Source organism: Pristiophorus japonicus, chromosome 12, assembly GCF_044704955.1.
Source record: "Pristiophorus japonicus isolate sPriJap1 chromosome 12, sPriJap1.hap1, whole genome shotgun sequence".
Lineage (NCBI taxonomy): Eukaryota > Metazoa > Chordata > Chondrichthyes > Pristiophoridae > Pristiophorus > Pristiophorus japonicus.
The window spans coordinates 106,146,019-106,173,711 of record NC_091988.1 but is presented as its reverse complement, the minus strand read 5'-3'; the positions used below and the strand labels follow the sequence as shown (position 1 = coordinate 106,173,711).

The window sequence follows — 27,693 nt, the reverse complement described above, 5'->3', positions numbered from 1 at the left end:
AACCTACCTCTTTGACCAAGCTTTCTGTCCTAATTTTCCCTTATGTGGCTCGGTGTCAAATCTTTTGTCTTATAACCGTCCTGTGAAGCGCCTTGGGACATTTTATTACATTAAAGACGCTATGTAAATACAAGTTGGTTTTGCTGTTGTAGAAAATGTCCTCCTGGTCTACTACTATCCTCCTCACTGTTTACTGTATTTCCAAGCTTTGTGTCATCTGCAACCTTTGAAATCATGACCCCTCAACCCAAGTCCAGGTCATTTATGTATATCAAAAGGATCAGCGATCCCAACATCACCCCCCTGGGGAACACCACTGTATACCTTCCTCCAGTCTGAAAAACAACCACTGCTCCATGGGCTTCAATTTTGCTGACAAGTCTATTACATGGTACAGGTTGAGCGTCCCAAATCCTGAAACACCTGGGCTGAGGTAAGGGGGCGGGGTGGGGGGGGCGGGGGGCAGGGCGACAGTTCCAGGTTCGGCAGTGTTGACTGCGGGTCAGGGGTCGGGGGCTCCGTATCAGGGGTCAGCGGCCGGAACAAACCTGCGTTGAAGATCTGCAAAAAAGGTAAGTTAAAGTTTTTAGTTTAAAATTCTTTTTCAGCGATTTAGGAGGTAAGAGTTTTAAGAATGTTTTGTAAAGTTTTATTTTTTGTTTTTTGGAATTTTTGGGGAAGGGTGTTTTCCCCCCTCCCTAGGTCCAACTTGCATTGATAATCCGTTTAAAAAAATGTCCGGATTTCGGAACATTTTACGGATTCTGGACGACCCAGCCACGGATCCAGATTTTGGCGCATTCTGAATTTCAAACACTCAACCTGTACTTTGTCAAACACCTTTTGAAAGTCCATACACAACATGAACCGCACTACCCTCCATTACTTCATCAAAGAACTCAATCAAATTAGTCAAACACGATTTGCCTTTAACAATTCAGCATAGGCTGTCATTTATTAACCCATATTTATTCAATTGACAACTCATTTTTTTTCCAGATTATTGTCTCTAAAAGTTCCTCCACCATCAGCATTAGGCTGACTGGCCTGTAGTTTCCCCTTTTTTTGAACAGGGGTGTCACATTTGCAATCCTCCAGTCCTCCGGCACCACCCCTAAGGAGGATTGTAAGATTGTGGTCAGAGCCTCTGCAATTTCCACCCTTACTTCACTCAGTAACCTAGCATGCATCTCTTCCGGAGTGAGTGACTTTTCTACTTTGAGCGCTGTCGACTCTTAAGTACCTCCTCTTTATCTATTTTTGTCCTATCCAATTTCTCTACTGGCTCATCCTTTATTGTGATATTGGCAGCATTCTAGATGATTTGGATTGGATAGGGAAATTGATGGGATTGAAGGCCGATAAATCCCCGGGGCCTGATAGTCTGCATCCCAGAGTACTTAAGGAAGTGGCCCTAGAAATAGTGAATGCATTGGTGATCATTTTCCAACAGTCTATCGACTCTGGATTAGTTCCTATGGACTGGAGGGCAGCTAATGTAACACCAAGTTTTAAAAAGGGAGGGAGAGAGAAAGCGGGCAATTATAGACCAGTTAGCCTGACATCAGTGGTGGGGAAAATGTTGGAATCAATTATTAAGGATGAAATAGCAGCGCATTTGGAAAGCAGTGACAGGATTGGGCCAAGTCAGCATGGATTTATGAAGGGAAATCATGCTTGACAAATCTTCTAGAATTTTTTGAGGATGTAACTAGTAGAGTAGACAATGGAGAACCAGTGGATGTGGTGTATTTGGACTTTCAAAAGGCTTTTGACAAGGTCCCACACAAGAGATTGGTGTGCAAAATTAAAGTACATGGTATTGGGGGTAATGTACTGATGTGGATAGAGAACTGGTTGGCAGACAGGAAGCAGAGAGTCGGGATAAACGGGTCCTTTTCAGAATGGCAGGCAGTGACTAGTGGAGTGCCGTAGGGCTCAGTGCTGGGACCCCAGCTATTTACAATATACATCAATGATTTAGATGAAGGAATTGAATGTAATATCTCCAAGTTTGCAGATGACACTAAACTAGGTGGCAGTGTGAGCTGTGAGGGGGATGCTAAGAGGCTGCAGGGTGACTTGGACAGGTTAGGTGAGTGGGAAAATGCATGGCAGATGCAGTATAATGTGGATAAATGTGAGGTTATCCACTTTGGGGGCAAAAATGCGAAGACAGAATATTCTCAGAATGGCGGCAGAATGGCTGCCAAAGGGCCCCTTACCCTCAACATATTTTGCCCTCTGCTTCCTCCACCTCTCTTCCTGTACATTTTCCTCGAAGACTCTGTTTGTCAAAGTTCAAGTATTTTTTAAAAAACATTTTAGAATGAGTTCAGAAAGTTGAGGGGCAATCTAATAGAGTTCTTTAAAATGATAAAGGAATTCAATAGGTTCAGTACAGAGAAACTATTTCTTCTCATGTGGGAATTCAGACCAAGGGGACATAATCTTTTAATTTAGAACTAGGCCATTTAGGAAGGAAATCAGGAGCACTTTTTCCACACAAAGGCTTGTAGAAATATGAAACTCTCTCCCCAAGTCTGTGGCTCTCTGCGCTCCTTCAATTCTATCCTCTTGTGGATCTCCGATTTTAATCGCTCCATCACTGGTGGCTGTGCCTTCAGATGTCTGGGCCCTAAGCTCTGGAATTCCCTCCCTAAACCTCTCCACCTCTCCTCCTTTAAGACACTGCTTTTGGGTCAGCAGTGGCTCAGTGGGTAGCACACTCGCCTCTGAGTCAGGAGGTTGTGGGTTCAAGTCCCACTCCAGGGACTTGATCACATAAATCTACGCTGACACTCCCAGTGCAGTGCTGAGGGAGTCCTGCGCTGTCGGAGGTGCCTTCTTTCGGATAAGACGCTAAACCGAGGCCCCGTCTGCTCTCTCGGGTGAACGTAAAAGAACCCATGACACTATTTTGAAGAAGAGCAGAGGCGATATCCAGCCAGTATTTATCCCTCAGTCAACATAACAAAAACAAATTATCTGGTCATTATCACATTGCTGTTTGTGGGAGCTTGCTGTGCGCAAATTGGATCCGCGTTTCCTACATTACACTTCAAAAGTACTTCATTTGCTGTAAAGCGCTTCTCAAGATGTCCAGCGGTCGTGAAAAGCGCTATATGAATCCAAGTCGTTTTTTCTTTATTTAAAACCTACCTCTTTGATCAAGCTTTTGGTCATCTATCCAAATATCTCCTTCTGTCAAATTATGTTTGATAACACTCCTGCTCCTATGAAGCGCCTCGTGTGTACTGAGTCACATAGAGCAGGAACACCGCGTGATTGGTGGAGATGCTATTCCTAGGATTGGCTGGGTAAGATAGAACCACACGAGGCAATCGCACAGAGCTGGTCGGTGGAGAAGAATAGTATGATCACCCACATCGAAGTCTGCAGTGATGACAAGGAGCGATAATGCACCACTGTTACAGTTGCAGAAAATGTAATTCTTGACTTTGGTGAGGTCTACGTTAAAGGCGCTATATAAATGCAAATTGTTGTTATGGATGCTGGGGGTCAGTTGAAACTTTCAAGACTGAGATCAATAGATTTGTGTTCGGTACGGATCTGGGGTAATGGCGGATAAATGGAGTTGAGGTCCAGATCGAACATGATCTAATTGAATAGCAAAACAGGATTGGAGGGGCTGAATGGCCTATTTATAAGTTGCTATGAAAGACACCGATTCTCTATCTTTCAGATATAAGCAATAACATTTACTTTTTCAAACAAAACACAGTGAAATAATTAGTTGGCTTCAAAATTCATTTTTGTCTAACAGCAGATTAGCATGAGGGAAGTCTCTCTCTCAGCTGAAGTTTATAGAGCACAAAACAACTTTAAAATATAAGGTACAGCTGATTGGTGCTGGTGGGAAATGAGATACATTGTATCAATCCAAATTCAGCTCACAGCATCCAGGCTCTGGGGAAAAATATCAAGTCCAAGCCTTCGGTCTTCAACTTAAAAGTTTTAATGAACGCATTAAAAGACAATATGATAGACCATCTATTGTGAAATATCAATTTATTTTGATACTTGTTTAAACCCTTATTGTGAATATTTGAATTTTGTTACTGAGTGGGAAATGGCGAATTAAATTATTTCAGAAAGTATGTTGAGCAGATTTGTGGGGCAAAAAACAAATAAAATGGTGGCCTGAGCTTGTAACTCCAGCTGTCAGTGTGACAAGCTGCCACAGATATCAGGCACAGAGAACCTTTCAATTAAAAGGAGAAGATGGAGCGATTTTAATGATACTAATGTGTTTTATTTTCTTTTTTTAAAGTTTGAAAAATAAATTCTCATTCTCCAAAATGTAGTCATGGCAGGAAATGGGTCCTTTGGTAAGAATCACTGGATAATAATTGGGAAAAGGAAGACTGAACACATTTTCCACTCCATAAGGCAAGAATGCTGGAATTACTCGCAAGCATTTTTACTGCCCCCCACTTGGCTGAAATCAGCACAAGCCGGGGATGGAGCCTGGGCCCTGCCTGCTCCGTGTGGGGCTCAGTGAGACACTCAGCACAGGCCGGAAATGCAGCCTGGACCCTGTCTGCTCCGTGTGGGGCTCAGTGAGACACTCAGCACAGGCCGGGAATGGAGCCTGGGCCCTGCCTGCTCCGTGTGGTGCTTAGTGAGACACTCAGCACAGGCCGGGGATGGAGCCTGGGCCCTGCCTGCTCCGTACGGTGCTCAGTGAGACACTCAGCACAGGCCGGGGATGGAGCCTGGGCCCTGCCTGCTCCGTGTGGGGCTCAGTGAGACACTCAGCACAGGCCGGGGATGGAGCCTGGGCCCTGCCTGCTCCGTGTGGGGCTCAGTGAGACACTCAGCACAGGCCGGGGATGGAGCCTGGGCCCTGCCTGCTCCGTGTGGGGCTCAGTGAGACACTCAGCACAGGCCGGGGATGGAGCCTGGGCCTGTCTGCTCTGTGTGTCGGTACCACACCAAACGGTGTGTCACCCATTCAGCACACAACTGCATTTTGTATTTTAAACTCAGAATTTTTTTCCAATTTTTCAGCTTTTATTAATCAATACTGGAACTTCACAGACAGGAAAATGTTTTATTAAAATTGTAATCTGAATTCTTTAGAGTTTTATTTTCAAATGGGTCCAAGTTGCAGAGCCTCTCTCCTTAAGAACAGAAAAAGTTAATAAATTCAACGGCTGAGGTGGCTAGCTTAGTGCTGTCTGGACCGATTGGCAAGGACATGCTGCACCATAGAGTAGAGTACTCGCGTCACTGAAATCTAGTTAGGAAGTCCAGTAAAGCGTTATGGAACTTGTGTGGCTCATCGAGGTAACACGCGTGATGTGCTGCTGGTATTTTGAAGGCAGTGCGATGCGGAAGGTGCCTGAAATTCTTCAGGGACTGCATACCCAGGTTTGTGTCCAATTCTCCAAATACAATCAGGGTGGGGGTCTGTGAACAAAAACACAGGTTTAGTTTCCAGTGTGAAACAGTCGCACCTCTGTCATCACAATCCTGCTGAGACATACAGAGAAAGGACGCACCCCATTTCTATAGTGCCGCTCACAACCTCAGGACGTCCAAAGTACATTACAACTAATGAAGTACTTTTAAAGTGTGGTCACTGTTGTAACATAGGAAACAGAGCAGTCAATTTGGACATAGACAACAATGAGATAAATGACCAAATAATCCGTTTGCAAACTGACCTCACTATCGCTGACGCATGGTCCCAGAGCGGTCGAGCCATGCAACACCAACCTACATTCTCCACTGCAGAGGTTCAATGTGGAACTGGCATTTTTGAATAATAAAATACAACAATCTTAAGTTGTATTCTGCTGAATAGAAGCAAACATCATAGGAACAGTAGCCCCTCGTGCCTGTTCCGCCATTCATATGATTATGGCAGATCTGTGACCTAACTCCATATACCTACCTTTTCAACAACAACAACTTGTATTTATATAGCGCCTTTAACGTAGTAAAACGTCCCAAGGCACTTCACAGGAGTGTTACAAGACAAAACAGATACATTTGACACAGAGCCACATAAGAAGAAATTACAGCAGATGACCAAAAGCTTGGTCAAAGAGGTAGGTTTTAAGGAGCGTTTTAAGAAGAGGCAGAGAGGCGGAGAGGTTTAGGAAGGGAGTTCCAGAGCTTAGGGCTCAGACAGCTGAAGGCACAGCCACCGATGATTGAGCAGTTTTAATCGGGGATGCTCTAGAGGGCAGAATTTGAGGAGCGCAGACATCTCGTGGAGTTGTGAGGCTGAAATAGATTAGAGAGATAGTGAGGGGCGAAGCCATGGAGGGATTTGTAAACAAGGATGAGAATTTTGAAATCGAGGCGTTGTTTAACCGCGAGCCAATGTAGGTCAGCGACACGGGTGATGGGTGAGCGGAACTTGGTGCGAGTTAGGACACGGGCTGCCGAGATTTAGATGACCTCAAGTTTACAGTGCAGAATGTGGGAAGCCAGCCAGGAGTGAGTTGGAGCTGTCAAGTCTCGAGGTAACAAAGACATGAATGAGGGTTTCAGCAGCAGAAGAGCTGAGACAGGGGCGGAGACAGGCAATGTTACGGAGGTGGAAAAAGGCGATTTTAGTTATGCCGCGGATATGTGGCTGGAAACTCATTTCAGGGTCGAATATGACACCTAGGTTGTGAACAGTCTGGTTCACCTTCAAACAGTTGCTAGGGCGAGGGATGGAGTCGGTGGCTAGGGAACGCAGTTTGTGGTGGGGACCAAAGATAATGGCTTCGGTCTTCCCAATATTTAATTAGAGCAAATTTTTGCTCATCCAGTACTGGATGTCGGACAAGCAGTCTGACAATTTAGAGACCATGGAGGGGTCGAGAGAAGTGGGTTTGAAGGTAGAGCTGGGTGTCATCAGCGTACATGTGGAAACTGATGCTGTGTTTTCGGATGGTGTTGCTGAGGGGCAACATATAGATGAGAACTAGGAGGGGGCCAAGGATAGATCCTTGGGGGACACCAGAGATAATGATGCGGGAGCGGGAAGAGAAGCCATTGCAGGTGATTCTCTGCCTACGATTAGATAGATAAGAATGGATCCAGGCGAGTGCAGTCCCACCCAGCTGGGTGATGGTGGAGGAGGATGGAATGGTCAACTGTGTCAAAGGCTGCAGACAGGTCCAGGGGGACGAGGAGGGATAGTTTACCACAGTCACAGTCACAAAGGATGTCATTTGTAACTTTGATGAGACACGTTTTGGTGATGTGACAGGGGCGGAAACCTGATTGAAGGGATTCAAACATGGAATTGCGGGAAAGATGGTCACGGATTTGGGAGGTGACAACACGTTCAAGGACTTTGGAGAGGAAAGGGAGTTGGGAGATGGGGCGGTAGCTAGCAAGCACAGTGGGGTCAAGGGTTGGTTTTTTGAGGAGAGGGGTGATGACGGCAGATTTGAGGAAGAGGGAGACAGTACCTGAGGACAGAGAACCGTTAACAATGTCAGCTAACATGGGAGTCAAAAAAGGAAGTTGGGTGGTCACCAGTTTAGTGGGAATAGGGTCAAGGGAGCAGGAAGTGAGTCTCACGGACAGGATGAGGGTGGAGAGATCAAGAGGGGAGATCAGAGACAAACTAGAGAAAGATGCGAGTTTAGGGCTTGGGCAGTGGGGGGCCACAGAGGAAGTTTGGCCCGGTGGGCTAGGGGAAGGAAGGGAACTCGCAGAGGCAGCTGATTGGATAGTCGCAATCTTTGAGACAAAGAAGTCCATGAGCTCCTCACACTTGTTGTTGGAGGCGAGTGTGATGGAGACAGGGGAGAGGGGTTTAAGGAGACGGGTAGCAGTGGAGAATAGTAGCCGGGTGTTATCTTTGCATTCCAGAATGATCCTGGAATAGTGAGCAGTTTTTGTAGACAAGAGTAGGATCTGCGGTGAATGGCTAAACCAGTTGTCCGCCATATCCGTTCAAGTCTGTGCCCCTTGGACTTGAGGGAGCGAAGATGAGGGTTGTACCAGGGTGAGAGAGAGTAATGGTTTTAATAGGGACATATTTTCCTCAAGTCCCTTAATACCTTTGGTTAACAAAAATCTATCACTCCCAGATTTAATATTAACAATTTATCTCGCATCAATTGCCTTTTGTGGAAGAGAGTTCCAAACCTTTGTGTGTAGAAGTGTTTCCTAACTTTACTCCTGAAAGGTCTGCCTCTAATCTTTAGGCTATGTTCCCTAGTCCTAAACTCCCCAACCAACGGACATAGTTTCTCTCTATCTACCCAATCGTGAAAACTTCGATCAAATCAATAACAACAACTTGCATTTATATAGCACCGGTAACATAGTAAAACGTCCCAAGGCGCTTCACAGCAGTGTTATGAGACAAAACAAAAATATTTGACACCGAGCCACACAAGAAGAAAGTACGGCAGATGACCAAAAGCTTGGTCAAAGAGGTAGGTTTTAAGGATCTTTAAAGGAGGAAAGAGGGGTAGAGAGGCGGAGAGGTTTAGGCAGGGGATTCCAGAGCTTAGGGTCGAGTGTCACTGAGCCCCAGCAGGCAGAGTGTGGGCGGGCCCCAAAATCAGGGTGGAGGTCGGCCGTGTTCTGCGTATGTGTCCCCGGCCACCAGAATCATGCCGGACGAGGGGTGGTGCCGGATAAGGGAGTCCCAGATAAGAGAGGTCCAACCTGTACCGTGAATGCGCGGTTTTTGCATTGAAAAGCTAGCAAGCTGGCTCGCAGGATCCCGGGAGCACTATGTGGTCGCACAGATGAAAGGGAACATTGCTGGACAGTTGGGAATTTGAAAGCACCATTGTAAGTGAGTTGAGGGAGAGTTTTTTCCCGGGTCAGACATAGAAGGAAGTGGGGTTGGGAGGGGGAAGGGGGATGTGGCTGGAGAGCGATGCAAGGAAGCGATCAGAGATGGCTTTATCTGTGATTGACACCAGAGGAGTAGAGAGGCCACGTGAGATGGCAATGTTGAGGGTGTGGTCGTGAATATGGGGTAGGGGAGTTTATACAGAGGGAGAGATTGAGGGAGGATAGGAGGACAGTGAATTGAGGAGAGAGAGTATGGAGATTGAATCGGTGCAGAAGCTGAGGGAGGAAAGCAGTGAGGATATCTAGGTGAGAAGCTTTACGTGGTATTTAGGTGGGAGGTAGGGAACGAGGATTTTAAAGGAAGCAAGAGGGATGGAACAAGGTGAAATGCTCAAAGGATGAGAAAGTGTCGGAGGAGTATCGGGACAGACCAAGGTGAGGAGAGCCACACCACCACTGCGGCAGTCTGGGCAGGGCAAGTGATGGAAGGTAAGGACAGGCGGGGAGGCTTCATTGGGAGAAAGGTGTCATCACCCGTGAGCTAGATTTCCATCAAGGCCTTCATAGCTGGGGGATTTGAGTATAGGAGCAGGGAGGTCTTACTGCAGTTGTACAGGGCCTTGGTGAGGCCTCACCTGGAATATTGTGTTCAGTTTTGGTCTCCTAATCTGAGGAAGGACATTCTTGCTATTGAGGGAGTGCAGCGAAGGTTCACCAGACTGATTCCCGGGATGGCTGGACTGACATATGAGGAGAGACTGGATCAACTGGGCCTTTATTCACTGGAGTTTAGAAGGATGAGAGGGGATCTCATAGAAACATATAAAATTCTGACGTGACGGGACAGGTTAGATGCAGGAAGAAATTTCCCGATGTTGGGGAAGTCCAGAACCAGGGGACACAGTCTAAGGATAAGGGGTAGGCCATTTAGGACTGAGATGAGGAGAAACTTCACTCAGAGGGTTGTTAACCTGTGGAGTTCCCTACCGCAGAGAGTTGTTGATGCCAGTTCATTGGATATATTCAAGAGGGAGTTAGATGTGGCCCTTTTGGCTAAAGGGATCAAGAGCTATGGAGAGAAAGCAGGAAAGGGGTACTGAAGTTGCATGATCAGCCATGATCTTATTGAATGGAGGCGCAGGCTCGAAGGGCCGAATGGCCTACTCCTGCACCTATTTTCTATATTTCTATGTTTCTATGATGTTGATGCAATCATCCATAATAAGGTCCTTTACAGACAGAAATGGGAGAATTTGTAATGGGAAACAAGGAAACAGCAGAACAATTAAATAAATACTTCAGTTCTGTCTTCACGGAGGAGGACACAAATAACACCTCAGAAATACTAGGGTACCAAGAGGAATTAAAGGAAATGATTATTAGTAAGAAAATAGTGCTGGAGAAACTAATGGGACTGAAGGCAGATAAATCCCCAGGGCCTGATGATTTGCAACCCAGAGTACTAAAAGAGGTAGCCATGGCAATAGTAGATGCATTGGTTGTCATCTTCCAAAATTCTATAGATATAGATAGACACTTGGATATCAAAGTCAACATGGATTTATGAAAGGAAAATCATGTTTGACAAACCTACTGCAATTTTTTGAGGATGTAACTGAATAGTTATAAGGGAGAACCAGTGGATGTAGTGTATTTGGATTTTCAGGAGGCCTTTGATAAATTAAGAGGTTAGTGTGCAAAATTAAAGCACATAGGATTGCAGGTAATGTATTGGCATGGATTGAAAATTGGTTAACTGACAGGAAACAGAGAGTAGGAATAAACTGATCTTTTTCGGGGTGGCGGGCAGTGACTAGTGGGATACCACAGGGATCAGTGTTTGGGCCCCAGCTATTCACAATATATATATAAATGATTTGGATGAGGGAACCAAATGTAATATTTCCAAGTTTGCTGATGACACAAAACTAGGTGGGATTGTGAGTTGTGAGGAGGATGCAAAGACGATGCAAGGTGATTTAGATAGGTTCAGTGAGTGGGCAAACACATGGCAGATGCAGTATAATGTGGATAAATGTGAAGTTATCCACTTTGGTAGCAAAAACATAAAGACAAAGTATTATTTAAATGGTGATGGCTTGGGAAGTGTCGATGTACAGAGGGACCTGGGTGTCCTTGTACACCAATCATTGACACTTGTCATTTCTGTCCTTGGGGGTTGGCGGGGTGCCCGGAGATTTTCGGGAACACGATTTTCAGAACATTTTTACGACAGCGGGTACACTTTGAAAGCGCCCGAAAAGTGATACTTTGCTGAACGGTGCTCAATCTCAGGAAAGAGACCTTTGAAAAGAGCACTTGGAAAGTCACAAAATGAACGGTGTGCGAGACTTGGAACAATTTTGACAAAGTCTTTTGTTGAGAAAGCAAACATACAGGTGCAGCAAGCAGTTAGGAAGGCAAATGGTATGTTGGCCTTCATTGCAAGAGGATTTGAGTACAGGAGCAAGGATGTCTAACTACAGTTATACAGGGCCTTGGTGAGATTGCACCTGGAGTATTGTGTGCAGGTTTGGTCTCCTTACCTAAGAAAGGATATACTTGCCATAGAGGGAGTGCAGCGAAGGTTCACCAGACTGATTCCTGGGATGGCAGGACTGTCGTATGAGGAGAGATTGGGTCGACTGGGCCTATATTCACTAGAGTTTAGAAGAATGAGAGGGGATCTCATTGAAACATATAAAATTCTGACGGAGCTGGACAGACTGGATGCAGCGAGGATATTTCCCCTGGCTGGGAAGTCTAGAACAAGGGGTCACAGTCTCAGGATACGGAGTAGGAAATTTAGCACCGAGATGAGGAGAAATGTTTTCACTCAGAGGGCGGTGAACCTGTGGAATTCTCTACCACAGAAGGCTGTGGAGGCCAAGTCACTGAATATATTTAACAGGGAGATAGATAGATTTCTAGAAACAAAAGGCATCAAGAGGTATGGGGAAAAAACAGAAATATGGTGTTGAGATAGAGGATTAGCCAGGATCATATTGAATGGTGGTGCAGACTCGAAGGGCCGAATGGTCTACTACTGCTCCTATTTTTCTATGTTTCTATAAGTTCATGGATGGCAAGGGCCTTGTTCACAAGTGAAGGGATATGCTGGAGGCAGATGCGGAGAGGGCGGTGATAGCTGATCCGCTGGCAGGGTCCACAGGGTCAGAGCTGGGAGGGGTGAGTGGGATGATAAAGAGATTGACGAGATAAGTCCCCAATGAATGCATTGGGTGGGAAAGTCGGTGAAAGGGTTGGATGAGACAGTTGGGGTTGCTGGTCATAAGGAGAGCGCCATAAGTACCTTGATGGGCCCTTCGCAGGATGCTGAAAGAGGCAGAGGGAAGCAGTAGTGTTATCTAAGGAGGAGTCAAGTCTGGGACAGTGGCAGGAGAGTAGGAACGTCGAGGAGTGATGAAGGGTTGGAGTGGGGATTTAGGGGGCCAGAATAACCGAAAGGGGAGAAATGAAAGGAATCATGACGACAAGAGGAGCCGAGGTGGGGTAAAGAGAAAAGAAGAAAAAAAGAGGGAAATAGAACGATAGAAATTTACAAACAGAAGGAGTACGCATCAGCCGACAAAGAGCTATCCAGCCTAATCCCACTTTCCAGCTCTTGGTCCGTAGCTTTATAGGTTACGGCACTTGGGCAACAGAGAAATGGCGGAGACTTTGAACAAATATTTTGCATCGGTCTTCACGGTAGAGGACACTAAAAACATCCCAATAATTGATAATCAAGGCGCTATTGTGGGGGGAACTTAAAACAATCACTATCACTAGAGATAAAGTACTAGGCAAACAAGTCCCCTGGACCTGATAGCTTACATCCTGGGGTCTTAAAAGAAGTGGCTGTAGAGATAGTGGATGCATTGGCTGTAATCTACCAAAATTCCCTAGATTCTGGGGAGGTCCCAGTGGATTGGAAAACCGCAACTGTAACGCCCCTATTTAAAAAAGGAGGCAGATAGAAAGCAGGAAACTATAGACCAGTTAGCCTAACATCAGTCGTTGGGAAAATGCTGGAGTCCATCATTAAGGAGGCAGTAGCAGGACATTTAGAAAATCATAATACAGTCAAGCAGAGTCAGCATGGTTTTCTGAAAGGGAAATCATGTTTGACAAATTTGCTGGAGTTCTTTGAGAACGTAACAAGCAGGGTGGATAAGGGGAAACAGTAGATGTCGTATATTTGGATTTCCAGAAGGCATTCGATAAGGTGCTACACAAAGGTTACTGCACAAGATAAAAGTTCACGGAGTTGGGGGTAATATATTAGCATGGATAGAGGATTGGCTAACTAACAGAAAACAGAGAGTCGGGATAAATGGGTCATTTTCTGGTTGGCAAACAGTAACTAGTGGGGTGCTGCAGGGATCATGCTGGGTCCTCAACTATTTACAATTTATATTAATGGCTTGGATGAAGGGACCGAGTGTAATGTAGACAAATTTGCTGATGATACAAAGATGGGTGGAAAAGCAACTTGTGAGGAGGATGCAAAGAATCTACAAAGGGATATAGACGGGTTAAGTGAGTGGGCAAAAATTTGGCAGATGGAGTATAATATGGGAAAATGTGAGGTTATCCACTTTAGCAGGAAAAATAAAAACGCAAATTATTATTTAAATGGGGAGCTATTACAAAATGTTGTGGTACAGAGGATCTGGGGGTTCTTGTACATGAAACGTAAAAAGTTAGCATGCAGGTATATAGCAAGTAATCAGGGAGGCAAATGGAATGCTGGCCTTTATTGCAAGGGAAATGGAGTTTAAAAGTAGGGAAGTCCTGCTCCAACTTTGGTAAGACCACACCTAGAGTACTGCATACAGTTTTGGCCTCCTTATTTAAGGAAGGATATACTTGCATTGGAGGCAGTTCAGAGAAGGTTCACGAGGTTGATTCCTGAGATGAAGGGGTGGTCATATGAAGAAAGGTTGAGCAGGTTGGGCCTATACTCCTTGGAGTTTAGAGAATGAGAGGTGATCTTATTGAAACATATAAGGTTCTGAGGGTGCTTGACAGGGTAGATGCAGAGAGAATGTTTCCCCTTACGGGAGAATCTAGAACTAGGGGGCATAGTTTCAGAATAAGGGGTCGCCCATTTAAAACAGAAATGAGGAGGAATTTTTTCTCTCAGACGGTCGTGAATCTTTGGAATTCTCTACCCCAGAAAGCTGTGGAGGCTGGGTCTTTGAATATATTTAAGGTGGAGATGGACAATTTTTGTATGATAAGGGAATCAAGGGGTATGTGGAGCGGGCAGGGAAGTGGAGTTGAGGCCAGGATCAGATCAGCCATGATCTGATTGAATGGCGGAGCAGGCTCGAGGGGCCAAATGGCCTACTCCAGCTCCCATTTCTTATGTTCTTATGTACAAGTGCATATCCAAGTACTTTTTTAAATGCTATGGGGGTTTCTGCCTCTACCACCTTTTCAGGCAGTGAGTTCCAGACCCCCACCACCCTCTGGGTGAAGAAATGTCTCCTCAAATCCCCTCTGAATCTATGCCCCCTGGTTGTTGACTCCTCTTCTAAGGGAAATAGGTCCTTTCTATCCACTCTATCTAGGCCTCTCATCATTTTATATAAAAGTGATGGGCTGAGATCTGGAGCGGCAGCCAAAATGTGCATGCGCAGGAAAAGGGTACACAGCCAGATAGTGGATGGGTGACCAGCAGGAAGAGCAGTGCAAGGAAGGTAGTGCAGGGGTCCCCTGCGGTCATCCCCCTGCAAAACAGATACATCGCTTTGGGTACTGTTGAGGGGGATGACTCATCAGGGGGGAGCAGCAGCAGCCAAGTTCATGGCACCGTGGGTGGCTCTGCTGCACAGGAGGGCAGGAAAAAGAGTGGGAGAGCAATAGTGATAGGGGATTTAATTGTAAGGGGAATAGATAGGTGTTTCTGCGGCCGCAACCGAGACTCCAGGATGGTATGTTGCCTCCCTGGGGCAAGAGTCAAGGATGTCTCAGAGAGGGTGCAGGACATTCTGAAAAGGGAAGGTGAACAGCCAGTTGTCGTGGTGCACATAGGTACCGACGATATAGGTTTAAAAACGGGATGAGGTCCTACGAAACGAATTTAGGGAGCTAGGAGCTAAATTAAAAAGTAGGATCTCAAAAGTAGTAATCTCAGGATTGCTACCAGTGCCATGTGCTAGTCAGAGTAGGAATTGCAGGATAGCTCAGATGAATACATGGCTTGAGGAGTGGTGCAGAAGGAAGGGATTCAAATTCCCGGACATTGGAACTGGTTCTGGGGGAGGTGGGACCAGTACAAACCGGACGGTCTGCACCTGGGCAGGACCGGAACCAATCTCCTAGAGGGAGTGTTTGCTAGTGCTGTTGGGGAGGAGTTAAACTAACATGGCAGGAGGATGGGAACCTATGCAGGGAGACAGAGGGAAATAAAATGGGGTCAGAAGCAAAAGATAGAAAGGAGAATAGTAAAAGTGGAGGGCAGAGTAACCTCAGGCAAAAAACAAAGAGGGCCACATTACAGAAAAATTCTAAAGGGGCAAGATGTGTTAAAAAGACAAGCCTGAAGGCTCTGTGCCTCAATGCGAGGAGTATTCGGAATAAGGTGGACGAATTAACTGCGCAGATAGCAGTTAATGATATGATGTAATTGGCATCACGGAGACATGGCTCCAGGGTGACCAAGGCTGGGAACTCAACATCCAGGGGTATTCAACATTTAGGAAGGATAGACAGAGAGGAAAAGGAGGTGGGATGGCGTTGCTGGTTAAAGAGAAAATTAATGCAATAGTAAGGAGGGACATTAGCCTGGATGATATGGAATCGGTATGGGTGGAGCTGCGGAATACCAAAGGGCAGAAAACGCTAGTGGGAGTTGTGTACAGACCACCAAACAATAGTAGTGAGGTTGGGGACAGTATCAAACAAGAAATAAGGGATGTGTGCAATAAAGGTACAGCAGTTATCATGGGCAACTTTAATCTACATATTGATTGGGCTAACCAAACTGGTAGAAATGCGGTGGAGGAGGATTTCCTGGAGTGTATTAGGGATGGTTTTCTAGACCAATATGTCGAGGAACCAACTAGAGAGTTGGCCATCCTAGACTGGGTGATGTGTAATGAGAAGGGACTAATTAGCAATCTTGTTGGGCGAGGCCCCTTGAGGAAGAGTGACCATAATATGGGAGAATTCTTTATTAAGATGAAGAGTGACACAGTTAATTCAGAAACTAGGGTCCTGAACTTAAGGAAAGGTAACTTCGACAGTATGAGGTGTGATTTGGCTAGAATAGACTGGCAAAGGATACTTAAAGGGCTGACGGTGGATAAGCAATAGCAAACATTTAAAGATCACATGGATGAACTTCAGCAATTGTTCATCCATGTCTGGAGTAAAAATAAAACGGGGAAGGTGGCTCAACCATGGCTAACAAGGGAAATTAAGGATAATATTAAAGCCAAGGAAGAGGCATATAAATTGGCCAGAAAAAGCAACAAACCTGAGGACTGGGAGAAACTAACATGGAGGACAAAGGGTTTAATTAAGAGGGGGAAAATAGAGTACAAGAGGAAGCTTGCAGGGAACATAAAAACTGACTGCAAAAGCTTCTATAAATATGTAAAGAGAAAAAGATTAGTGAAGACAAACGTAGGTCCCTTGCAGTCGGATTCAGGTGAATTTATAATGGGGAACAACGAAATGGCAGACCAATTGAACAAATATTTTGGTTCTGTCTTCACGAAGGAAGACACAAATAACCTTCCGAATGTACTAGGGGACAGTGGGTCTAGTGAGAAGGAGGAACTGAAGGATATCCTTATTAGATGGAAAATTGTGTTCGGAAAATTGATGGGATTGAAGGCCGATAAATCCCTGGGGCCTGATAGTCTGCATTCCAGAGTACTTAAGGAAGTGGCCCTAGAAATAGTGGATGCATTGGTGATCATTTTCCAACAGTCTATCGACTCTGAATCAATTCCTATGGACTGGAGGGTAGCTAATGTAACACCACTTTATAAAAAAGGAGGGAGAGAAAACGGGTAATTATCGACCAATTAGCCTGACATCAGTCGTGGGGAAAATGTTGGAATCAATCATTAAGGATGAAATAGCAGCGCATTTGGACAGCAGTGACAGGATTGGACCAAGTCAGCATGGATTTATGAAAGGGAAATCATGCTTGACAAATCTTCTGGAATTTTTTGAGGATGTAACTAGCAGAGTGGACAAGGGAGAACCAGTGGATGTGGTGTATTTGGACTTTCAAAAGGCTTTGCAAAATCAAAGCGCATGGTATTGGGGGTAATGTACTGACGTGGATAGCGAACTGGTTGGCAGACAGGAAGCAGAGAGTCGGAATAAACGGGTCCTTTTTAGAATGGCAGGCAGTGACTAGTGGAGTGCCGCAGGGCTCAGTGCTGGGACCCCAGCTCTTTACAATATACATTAACGATTTAGATGAAGTAATTGAGTGTAATATCTCCAAGTTTGCGGATGACTTATCTGGGTGGCGGTGTGAGCTGTGAGGAGGACGCTAAGAGGCTGCAGGGTTACTTGGACAGGTTAGGTGAGTGGGCAAATGCATGGCAGATGCAGTATAACGTAGATAAATGTGAGGTTATCCATTTTGGGGGCAAAAACACGAAGGCAGATTATCTGAATGGCGGCAGATTAGGAAAAGGGGAGGTGCAACGAGATCTGGGTGTCATGGTTCATCAGTCATTGAAAGTGGGCACGCAGGTACAGCAGGCGGTGATGGCGGCAAATGGCATGTTGGCCTTCATAGCTAGAGGATTTGAGTATAGGAGCAGGGAGATCTTACTGCAGTTGTAGAGGGCCTTAGTGAGGCCTCACCTGGAATATTGTGTTCAGTTTTGGTCTCCTCGTCTGAGGAAGGACGTTCTTGCTATTGAGGGAGTGCAGCGAAGGTTCACCAGACTGATTCCAGGGATGGCTGGACTGTCATATGAGGAGGGACTGGATCAACTGGGCCTTTATTCACTGGAGTTTAGAAGGATGAGAGGGGATCTCATAGAAACGTATAAGATTCTGACGGGACTGGACAGGTTACATGCGGGAAGAATGTTCCTGATGTTGGGGAAGTCCAGAACCATGGAACACAGTCTTAGGATAAGGGGTAGGCCGTTTAGGACTGAGATGAGGAGAAACTTCTTCACTCAGAGAATTGTTAACCTGTGGAATTCCCTGCTGCAGAGAGTTGTTGATGCCAGTTCATTGGATATATTCAAGAGGGAGTTAGGTATTGCCCTTACGGCTAAAGGGATCAAGGGGTATGGAGAGAAAGCAGGAAAGGGGTACTGAGAGAATGATCAGCCATGATCTTATTGAATGGTGGTGCAGGCTCGAAGGGCCGAATGGCCCACTCCTGCACCTATTTTCTATGTTTCTAACACAGGGAAATGTAATAGGGGAGTGTGGTCAAAATGGTCCCCTAGAACAGGAATATCCAAGCGCTACTGCTTTGTGGACTGCATGGGTACATACCATGGGCCTCAAGGGTTCCCTGCAAAATGTAATCCCTGCCCCCATAATTACCCATATCTCAACTTACTGATACTAACACAACTCGGTGTTCTGATTTGGGATTTATTCTTTAATGAAGTAACAGTGGTAAGAACAACCCTTTGCACTCCTCCAGAATCACAACATTTAAAGAGAAGAAACCAGTGAATAAGAAATAAGCAGACATGGACTGGGTGAGCTGGACTTCGACAGCTGGATTATCAATTCTCAGGCTACATGCAGCCTACAGGCCACAGTTTGGTTACTGCTCACCAAGACTACAGAGGTGAAGAATAGATTAACTACGAACGACAGGGGTATGAAGGAAAGCAGTTTACCTGGATTTTCCTGTACTGCTCAGCACTGTAGTCATTTGTTCCAACAGGCGCAATAGGGACAAAGCCCTTCAGTCGCTGGTTGTGAAGCATCAGAAAAGGAATGGAGAAGTGACCACTCATCGATGGGCTGACCAGGACTGGGGTCTGCAGTCCCACAGCATTCAGGAAAACCAACAGGAAGTCAGCTCTGTCCTTGTCCACTTTCCCAATCTCTATGTGTGGGGTATTCCCAAACCCTATGGAACAAGACATTAATTAGTCACCTACAGGAAGATACTGTTTACAGAGAATATGGGAACAGGAGGAGGCCATTCAGCCCCTCGAGCCTGTTACACAAGAACAGGAGGCGGCCATTCAGCCCCTCGAGCCTGTTACACATGAACAGGAGGAGGCCATTCAGCCCCTCGAGCCTGTTACACATGAACAGGAGGAGGCCATTCAGCCCCTCGAGCCTGTTACACATGAACAGGAGGAGGCCATTCAGCCCCTCGAGCCTGTTACACAGGAACAGGAGGAGGCCATTCAGCCCCTCAAGCCTGTTACACATGAACAGGAGGAGGCCATTCAGTCCCTCAAGCCTGTTACACAGGAACAGGAGGAGGCCATTCAGCCCCTCGAGCCTGTTACACAGGAACAGGAGGCGGCCATTCAGCCCCTCAAGCCTGTTACAAGGGAACAGGAGGCGGCCATTCAGCCCCTCGAGCCTGTTACACAGGAACAGGAGGAGGCCATTCAGCCCCTCGAGCCTGTTACACAGGAACAGAAGGAGGCCATTCAGCCCCTCGAGCCTGTTACACAGGAACAGGAGGAGGCCATTTAGCCCCTCGAGCACGTTACACATGAACAGGAAGCCCATTCAGCCCCTCGAGCCTGTTACACAGGAACAGGAGGAGTCCATTCAGCCCCTCGAGCCTGTTACACAGGAAGAGGAGGAGGCCGTTCAGCCCCTCGAGCCTGTTACACAGGAACAGGAGGAGGCCATTCAGCCCCTCGAGCCTGTTACATAGGAACAGGAGAAGGCCGTTCAGCCTCGGGCCTGCTCCCCCGTTCAATTAGACCATGGCTAATCTGTACCTCAACTCCATTTACCCGCCATTGCTTCATATCGCGATAACAAAAATCTATCGGTCTCAGTCTTAAAAGTTTCAATTGACCACCATCAGCCACAGCCTTTTGGGGGAGCGAGTTCCAAATTTACACTACCCTTTGTGTGAAGATGTGCTTCCCGATTTCATGCCTGAATGGTCGAGCTCTAATGTTAAGATGATGTCCCATTGTTCTGGATTTCCCCACCAGAGGAAATCATTTCTCAATCTACTCTATCAAATTCCTTTATCATTTCAAACATCTCAATCTGATCACCTCTCAATCTTCTAAACTCAGGGGATTACAAGTCAAGTTAATGCAACCTTGTCCTCACATTTAACTATTGGAATCCTGAGATTCTGGAAAATCTATTCTGCACCCTCCCCATTCCCAAGGCCGATACATTTTGCCAGAGGTTCCAGGCCCAAAACTGAATGCAAAATTCCAGCTGCGGTCTGACCAAGACTGAAGCATAACTCCCTAACTTTTGTATTCCATCCCCCTTGAGATAAAGGACAACATTGCATTAGCCTTTGAGATTGCATTTTGTCCGTAGCTTTTACTGATTTGTGTACATGGCACTCTAATCCATTTGCTCCTCCACAGTTCCTAATCACTGATCATTAACAAAATATTCCAATTTGTCTTTCTCACACTTGCCCACATTGAATTCCATCTGCCACAGTCTTGCTCACTCACTTAGTCTACAGTCATTTGGAGACTTACTGTGCCTCCTAACTTAGTGTCATCTGCAAACTTGGATATACAACTCTCTAATCCTTCATCCAAGTCATTGATATCTATGGTGAAAAGCTGAGGCCCTGGGGAACACCACTGGTTACAATTCACCAATCAGAGTACATCCTCTTTATCCCCACCTCCCAACCTGTTACACCAACCCATATTGCAAGGTTACCTCCAATTCCGAGAGCTTTTATTTTTGCGATTAATCTCTTGTGGAAGTCCATACAGACAACATCCATAGACACTCCTTTATCCACCATGCGAGTGACCCCCTCAAAAAAGTCAGCTGGATTAGTCAGACATGGCCTGCCCATCACAAATCCATGATGACTCACTCTGATCAGTTCATACTTGTTCCAAGTGCTCAGTCACTCTGTCTCTGATGGCAGAGTCCAGAAACTTCCCCATAACAGATATTAAACAGACATCCCAGTTTCTCCTGATTTCTCCCACCCTCCCTTCTTCAATAATGGAGTGACATTTACAAGTTTTCAATCCAAAGGCAGTAGGGTATGTTGGAGTTCCAAGGCATGATATCAGTGTTAAGCATGGAACTGTACCCCTGATTTCCCATTCTCAGCTCTGAGGGTGGCAAATATAGATCATCTGACACCAGGAAGAGGGGTTGCATGAGTGCATTGGTCCAATACAAGAAAATATAGTTTAAAGAAAGGCTGTTTACTCATCCAGCCTGTTTTACCCATAGACCATGCACAACTTGTACCATCACACACACGTAATTCCTGAGATGACAAACCAGAGTGGCCATCAGGGACATTTACAGATCTGACCATCTCCATTCCATAGACCACGTGTGGATAGCCCCAACATCTACCACTAGGATAGATTTTCTGATTGGGCTTCGGTTGTGCATTGGTCAGGCAGTATGTTATTAATTCCCCACGGAGCCCTTATGGGCACTGGGTAAATTTAAAGGGATGTGCCATGCATCTGTAAATATTCATTCATTTTAATGAATGGAAATGCGCGGCTGAATTTCTGAAAAGCAGAGCTGGTTGGCAAGATCCCCAGGAGCAGCAGGGAACTTTGTTGCATATTTCAGTCTTTGCGTTGGGCAACAAGGATGCCTGGCAAAACCAGTGGGCTGGCACAGTAAATGTAGCCAAGGGACAGAGTGAGATGGCTGATGAAGTGAGGAAGGGGGTCCCAAATAAGGTAGTAGTGAGATGCGTAGTCCTGTTGCCACCCCAAGGCAGCCTCCCTTTAGGACAGCATTGCAGCATGGCTGGCAGAAAGGGGAGCAGTTGAGGGGGCAGCAGATTGTTTCAGACATGGGCCATGCCAGCTTTATGGTGTACGTTATAGTTGCACTTGTCCTTGCAGCACCTGGTTACCCGCTGACTCAGACCTTGTACAGCCAGTGGCACATGGTCATTGTCAGACATGTCCTCTGTGCCTGTAAATGTGGTTGGGAGGATACCAGGAGGTGACAGAAATCGGTCTCTGGTGCAGCCTCACCTGCCTGCAATCTCTCCATTGCTCCACTTCATTTTCCTCCAAAAAATGTAAGTAAAGGAGGAATTCCCATTGGGAAATGCATTGTCCGAAGATTGTGGATCTATCAAAAGAATGGGACGAAGTCTCCTGACCAACTAAGTGGAAACAGGAATGAAGAAAACAATTTTTTTTAAAGTGAGAAATAGCCTTTAAATGCAATTTAAAAAAAATCATTCTTGGGATATGGGCATCGCTGGCACGGACAGCATTTATTACCGATCCCTGGTTGCCCTTGAGAAAGTGGACATCTTCTTTAACTGTTGCAGTCCATGTGGTGAAGGTGCTCCCTCAATACTGTAAGGTAGGGAGTTCCAGGATTTTGACCCAGTGACAATGAACACACCCTAGCAGCCCAAGATGCCTATTTTATATGGGTAAATAGATGCAAACATACATAAACACAAGATAGGAAAAGATTAGCTGGTCCATCACGTCTGCCCATGACAGCATCTACCCATCCAATCTTCTGAGAAAAGTAATAAAAATAGGGAGGGAAAAACATAGGCTAATTTAGGAAATAAAACTCTGGGACATTTCTCTCCAAACTCCAAAGATTATCAAACAAATTGCAGGAGATCACGGTTACTGGGAGAACTTGCCCCGATAATCACAGACCTGCAATACATGGCTGTGTCGGCCAAGGGGAAGTAGCGGATTTCCTGACCATATTGAAATGTGACTGCGAGGGTTTCTCACTCAGGTTTTGGGGTGACCCTATCCAAGGTTTGGACTTCTCAAATACTGAGTGATGAGCTGGCGCCCCTTCCTGATATCCAACCTGGAGCTCAGTCTTGATTCGCGATTCTTTGTCCCAATTCATAGGGGAAGGAGTCCCCGTCTCCTTCCCCTATGATGCTGATCTTGTTGAGTACGGGCCCGCAGACCCAGCAACTTGCCCAATTGGTCATTCTTCATGTTTGATAGCGATTGCTGACAAGTCATAACGGGGAACAAAGAAATGGCAGACTAATTGAACAAGTACTTTGGTTCGGTATTCACTAAGGAGGACACAAACAACCTTCCGGATATAAAAGGGGTCAGAGAGTCCAGTAAGGAGGAGGAACTGAGGGAAATCCTTATTAGTCTGGAAATTGTGTTGGGGAAATTGATGGGATTGAAGGCCGATAAATCCCCAGGGCCTGATGGACTGCATCCCAGAGTACTTAAGGAGGTGGCCTTGGAAATAGTGGATGCATTGACAGTCATTTTCCAACATTCCATTGACTCTGGATCAGTTCCTATGGAGTGGAGGGTAGCCAATGTAACCCCACTTTTTAAAAAAAGGAGGGAGAGAGAAAACAGGGAATTATAGACCGGTCAGCCTGACCTCAGTAGTGGGTAAAATGATGGAATCAATTATTAAGGATGTCATAGCAGCGCATTTGGAAAGAGGTGACATGATAGGTCCAAGTCAGCATGGATTTGTGAAAGGGAAATCATGCTTGACAAATCTTCTGGAATTTTTGAGGATGTTTCCAGTAGATTGGACAAGGGGGAACCAGTTCATGTGCTATATTTGGACTTTCAGAAGGCTTTCAACAAGGTCCCACACAAGAGATTAATGTGCAAAGTTAAAGCACATGGGATTGGGGGTAGTGTGCTGACATGGATTGAGAACTGGTTGTCAGACAGGAAGCAAAGAGTAGGAGTAAATGGGTACTTTTCAGAATGGCAGGCAGTGACTAGTGGGGTACCGCAAGGTTCTGTGCTGGGGCCCCAGCTGTTTACATTGTACATTAATGATTTAGACGAGGGGATTAAATGTAGTATCTCCAAATTTGCGGATGACACTAAGTTGGGTGGCAGTGTGAGCTGCGAGGAGGATGCTATGAGGCTGCAGAGTGACTTGGATAAGTTAGGTGAGTGGGCAAATGCATGGCAGATGAAGTATAATGTGGATAAATGTGAGGTTATCCACTTTGGTGGTAAAAACAGAGAGACAGACTATTATCTGAATAGTGACAGATTGGGAAAAGGGGAGTTGCAACGAGACCTGGGTGTCATGGTACATCAGTCATTGAAGGTTGGCATGCAGGTACAGCAGGCGGTTAAGAAAGCAAATGGCATGTTGGCCTTCATAGCGAGGGGATTTGAGTACAGGGGCAGGGAGGTGTTGCTACAGTTGTACAGGGCCTTGGTGAGGCCACACCTGGAGTATTGTGTACAGTTTTGGTCTCCTAACTTGAGGAAGGACATTCTTGCTATTGAGGGAGTGCAGCGAAGGTTCACCAGACTGATTCCCGGGACTGACCTATCAAGAAAGACTGGATCAACTGGGCTTGTATTCACTGGAGTTCAGAAGAATGAGAGGGGACCTCATAGAAACGTTTAAAATTCTGATGGGTTCAGACAGGTTAGATGCAGGAAGAATGTTCCTAATGTTGGGGAAGTCCAGAACAAGGGGTCACAGTCTAAGGATAAGGGGTAAGCCATTTAGGACCGAGATGAGGAGAAACTTCTTCACCCAGAGAGTGGTGAACCTGTGGAATTCTCTACCACAGGAAGTAGTTGAGGCCAATTCACTAAATATATTCAAGAATGAGTTCGATGTAGACCTTACTACTAGGGGGATCAAGGGGTATGGCGAGGAAGCAGGAATGGGGTACTGAAGTTGCATGTTCAGCCATGATCATATTGAATGGCGGTGCAGGCTAGAAGGGCTGAATGGCCTACTCCTGCACCTATTTTCTATGTTTCTAAGTTTCTATGAATGGACCATGAGATCCAACATATGTCAGAGATGCATGCAGATGACCCTGGGACATCGGCAAGCTCCCAGCCCTGAGTTTTGAAATACAGGAAGCAGGTTGCCAGCTTCTGCCAAGGATCTGCTGACCAAGGTCCAGGTTTGATGTGGCAGTCTCCAAACTGCAGCTCAAATATTTTAATCATTATTTTTTTTGTGGGGGAAGAAGCCGTGCAAGGCAATGCTTAGTGCCTACCTGACAACACTTGCCCCCGATTCCCACAGACCTTTGAATACTAACCGCTGGGCTTAATGTTCCATTGATGCAATAGAATACATTGAGAAGGAGTTATTTCCCGCATTTTCACCTGGTTTGTATGCACCGATCTAAATTCCGCTCCAATCGGACCGGCTTTCGAGAAATGTGGGAGCGCAAAGATGTGGTGTGGCTGAGCACCTTCCCAAGCAGTTTTCCAGCTTTGTCCACCCTAGATCCACCAGGAAAACTGGTGCAATAAAATCCAAGTCAATATGTCAAGAGTGTTCTGGGTCAACTTGGGCTGAGGACACAGGTGAAATTGGACTCTAATAAATAGAAATGTAGATTTATCTCACTGAAGAGCTCAAAGGTAATGCTTCTACCTCATGCAATGAAAGATTCCCTGTGGATGTTGCATGACCAATAGCAGGTTGGAGATCACACTGATAGAGATTTACCCCTTGTATTTGAGACTTGCCAATGCAGAAGAGCTTATACAATAACTAACTTCTTCACAATACCTGTACTTTAAGGGTAAGAAAGTGAATGCTTGAAATGCCTTACCTGGTAAGTCCACTGCTACAGCTCTGTACCCTTGCTGCGCTAGCAGGTTGAGTGTTCCCAGACTCTCCCAGGTCTTTGAACTGAAGGCATGTCCATGCAACAGCAGTACCTCCAATCTGAACAAAGAAAATGGTGCAAAGTATCACTGAAATGTTACACTAGAGGAGCAAGGATTAGGTGCACAACTGTTAAAGCTTAAATCACTCGGGGAAACACAATGTGATTAAACTACGCTTCAACTTAGAAGCTCCTATCCAACTTGAAGTAGTCCGAGGAATATATCTATTAAATAGGGACATTTACCTCTGAGACAAACTACTGGACCTGGTGGCCACGCATTACCAGTGTCTGTGAAAGTCACCACCGCTCTCAATTTCTTTGTCTCCGTCTCATTCCAGGGTGCTACTGGGAACTTAGTGAGGGCTCTGCAGTCGGCTGCACATTAATGCATAAGGCAGGTGATGGATGAATTGTTTGCCAGGGCTGGGAGGTATATTAACTTACCCTGTGATGACAGTAGCCAGAATGAACGTTAACTGGGATTCGTGTCTCTGGCTGGTTTTCCATAGGTGCAGGGTACCATTGACTGCACAGAACAATCCGAGCACCCCCTGACCAACCAGGAGCATTTGTCAACCGCAAAGGTTCCGTCCTGTCAGAATACTTTAAAATGGTTTAAGTGGTGAAATTAACCCAGCATTCTTTGTTTTAGAATTTTTTTAGCCAGAGAGCAAATGTGGAGAAAAGGGGGAAGCTTTTTATTTCTCTGAACAAAACAAACTGAGCCATGAGAATCAGGCACCAAGATAAGGGGGAAGTTGCTAAGACACCACACATTAAACAAAGCTTGTAGAACAGAGATTATGGCTAAAAGATTAGAAGCGGGGTAAACACCCAAACACTGTCCTCAGCCACCGAACACCTACACACACTGCTGTGTGTGGATACAGCGCAAGGTCGCTGAATAGTGGAACGTCTTTCCTCTTAAACTTCATAGCACTCTCAGGACAGTCAGAAGTCCATCCACAAAGGTTACACGTCTGTCCAGCTTGGACGAGACTTTGTGAAGAAAACAGGTTGTATGATTTGTTCGCCATTTAATGTAAGACTGCATAACAGCTGTATAACACCAATACTGTTATTAGCTGATGTATATTGAAGCTTGTTGTTTAATTTACGTCAACAACAGTCCAGTCAGTTTAACCTCGGTAGTGGGAAAGTGTTAGAAACAATAATCCGGGACAAAATTAACAGTCACTTGGTCAAGTGTGGATTGATTAAGGAAAGCCAGAACGCATTTGTTAAAGGCATTTCTTGTTTAACTAACTTGATTGGTGAATTTTTTGATGAGGTAACAGAGAGGGTTGATGAGGGTAATGCAGTTGACGTGGTAATAGAAACATAGAAAATAGGTGCAGGAGCAGGCCATTCAGCCCTTCTAGCCTGCACCGCCATTCAATGAATTCATGGCTGAACATGAAACTTCAGTACCCCCTTCCTGCTTTCACGCCATACCCCTTGATCCCCCGAGTAGTAAGGACTTCATCTAACTCCCTTTTGAATATATTTAGTGAATTGGCCTCAACTACTTTCTGTGGTAGAGAATTCCACAGGTTCACCACTCTCTGGGTGAAGAAGTTTCTCCTCATCTCGGTCCTAAATGGCTTACCCCTTATCCTCAGACTGTGACCCCTTGTTCTGGACTTCCCCAACATTGGGAACATTCTTCCTGCATCCAACCTGTCCAAACCCGTCAGAATTTTAAACGTTTCTATGAGGTCCCCTCTCACTCTTCTGAACTCCAGTGAATACAAGCCCAGTTGATCCAGTCTTTCTTGATAGGTCAGTCCCACCATCCCGGGAATCAGTCTGGTGAATCTTCGCTGCACTCCCTCAATAGCAAGAATGTCCTTCCTCAAGTTAGGAGACCAAAACTGTACACAATACTCCAGGTGTGGCCTCACCAAGGCCCTGTACAACTGTAGCAACACCTCCCTGCCCCTGTACTCAAATCCCCTCGCTATGAAGGCCAACATGCCATTTGCTTTCTTAACCGCCTGCTGTACCTGCATGCCAACCTTCAATGACTGATGTACCATGACACCCAGGTCTCGTTGCACCTTCCCTTTTCCTAATCTGTCACCATTCAGATAATAGTCTGTCTCTCTGTTTTTACCACCAAAGTGGATAACCTC

General features: G+C 45.7%; 1 protein-coding gene across 2 annotated transcripts in view; it reads right to left on the bottom strand.

The window, feature by feature from the left end:
- Window positions 1–5,063: 5,063 nt before the first annotated feature.
- The window catches only part of abhd14a (abhydrolase domain containing 14A), a 37,206-nt gene continuing 14,576 nt past the window's right edge, over window positions 5,064–27,693 (bottom strand). For both annotated transcript variants that reach the window (XM_070895838.1, XM_070895837.1), the window contains exons 3-5: window positions 25,499–25,614; window positions 18,642–18,877; window positions 5,064–5,436 (exon numbers count right to left, since the gene is read on the bottom strand). In XM_070895838.1, the coding sequence (XP_070751939.1) occupies window positions 5,254–5,436; window positions 18,642–18,877; window positions 25,499–25,614 (535 nt within the window). In that variant the 3' untranslated portion in view covers window positions 5,064–5,253. The remainder of the gene's footprint in view (window positions 5,437–18,641; window positions 18,878–25,498; window positions 25,615–27,693) is intronic.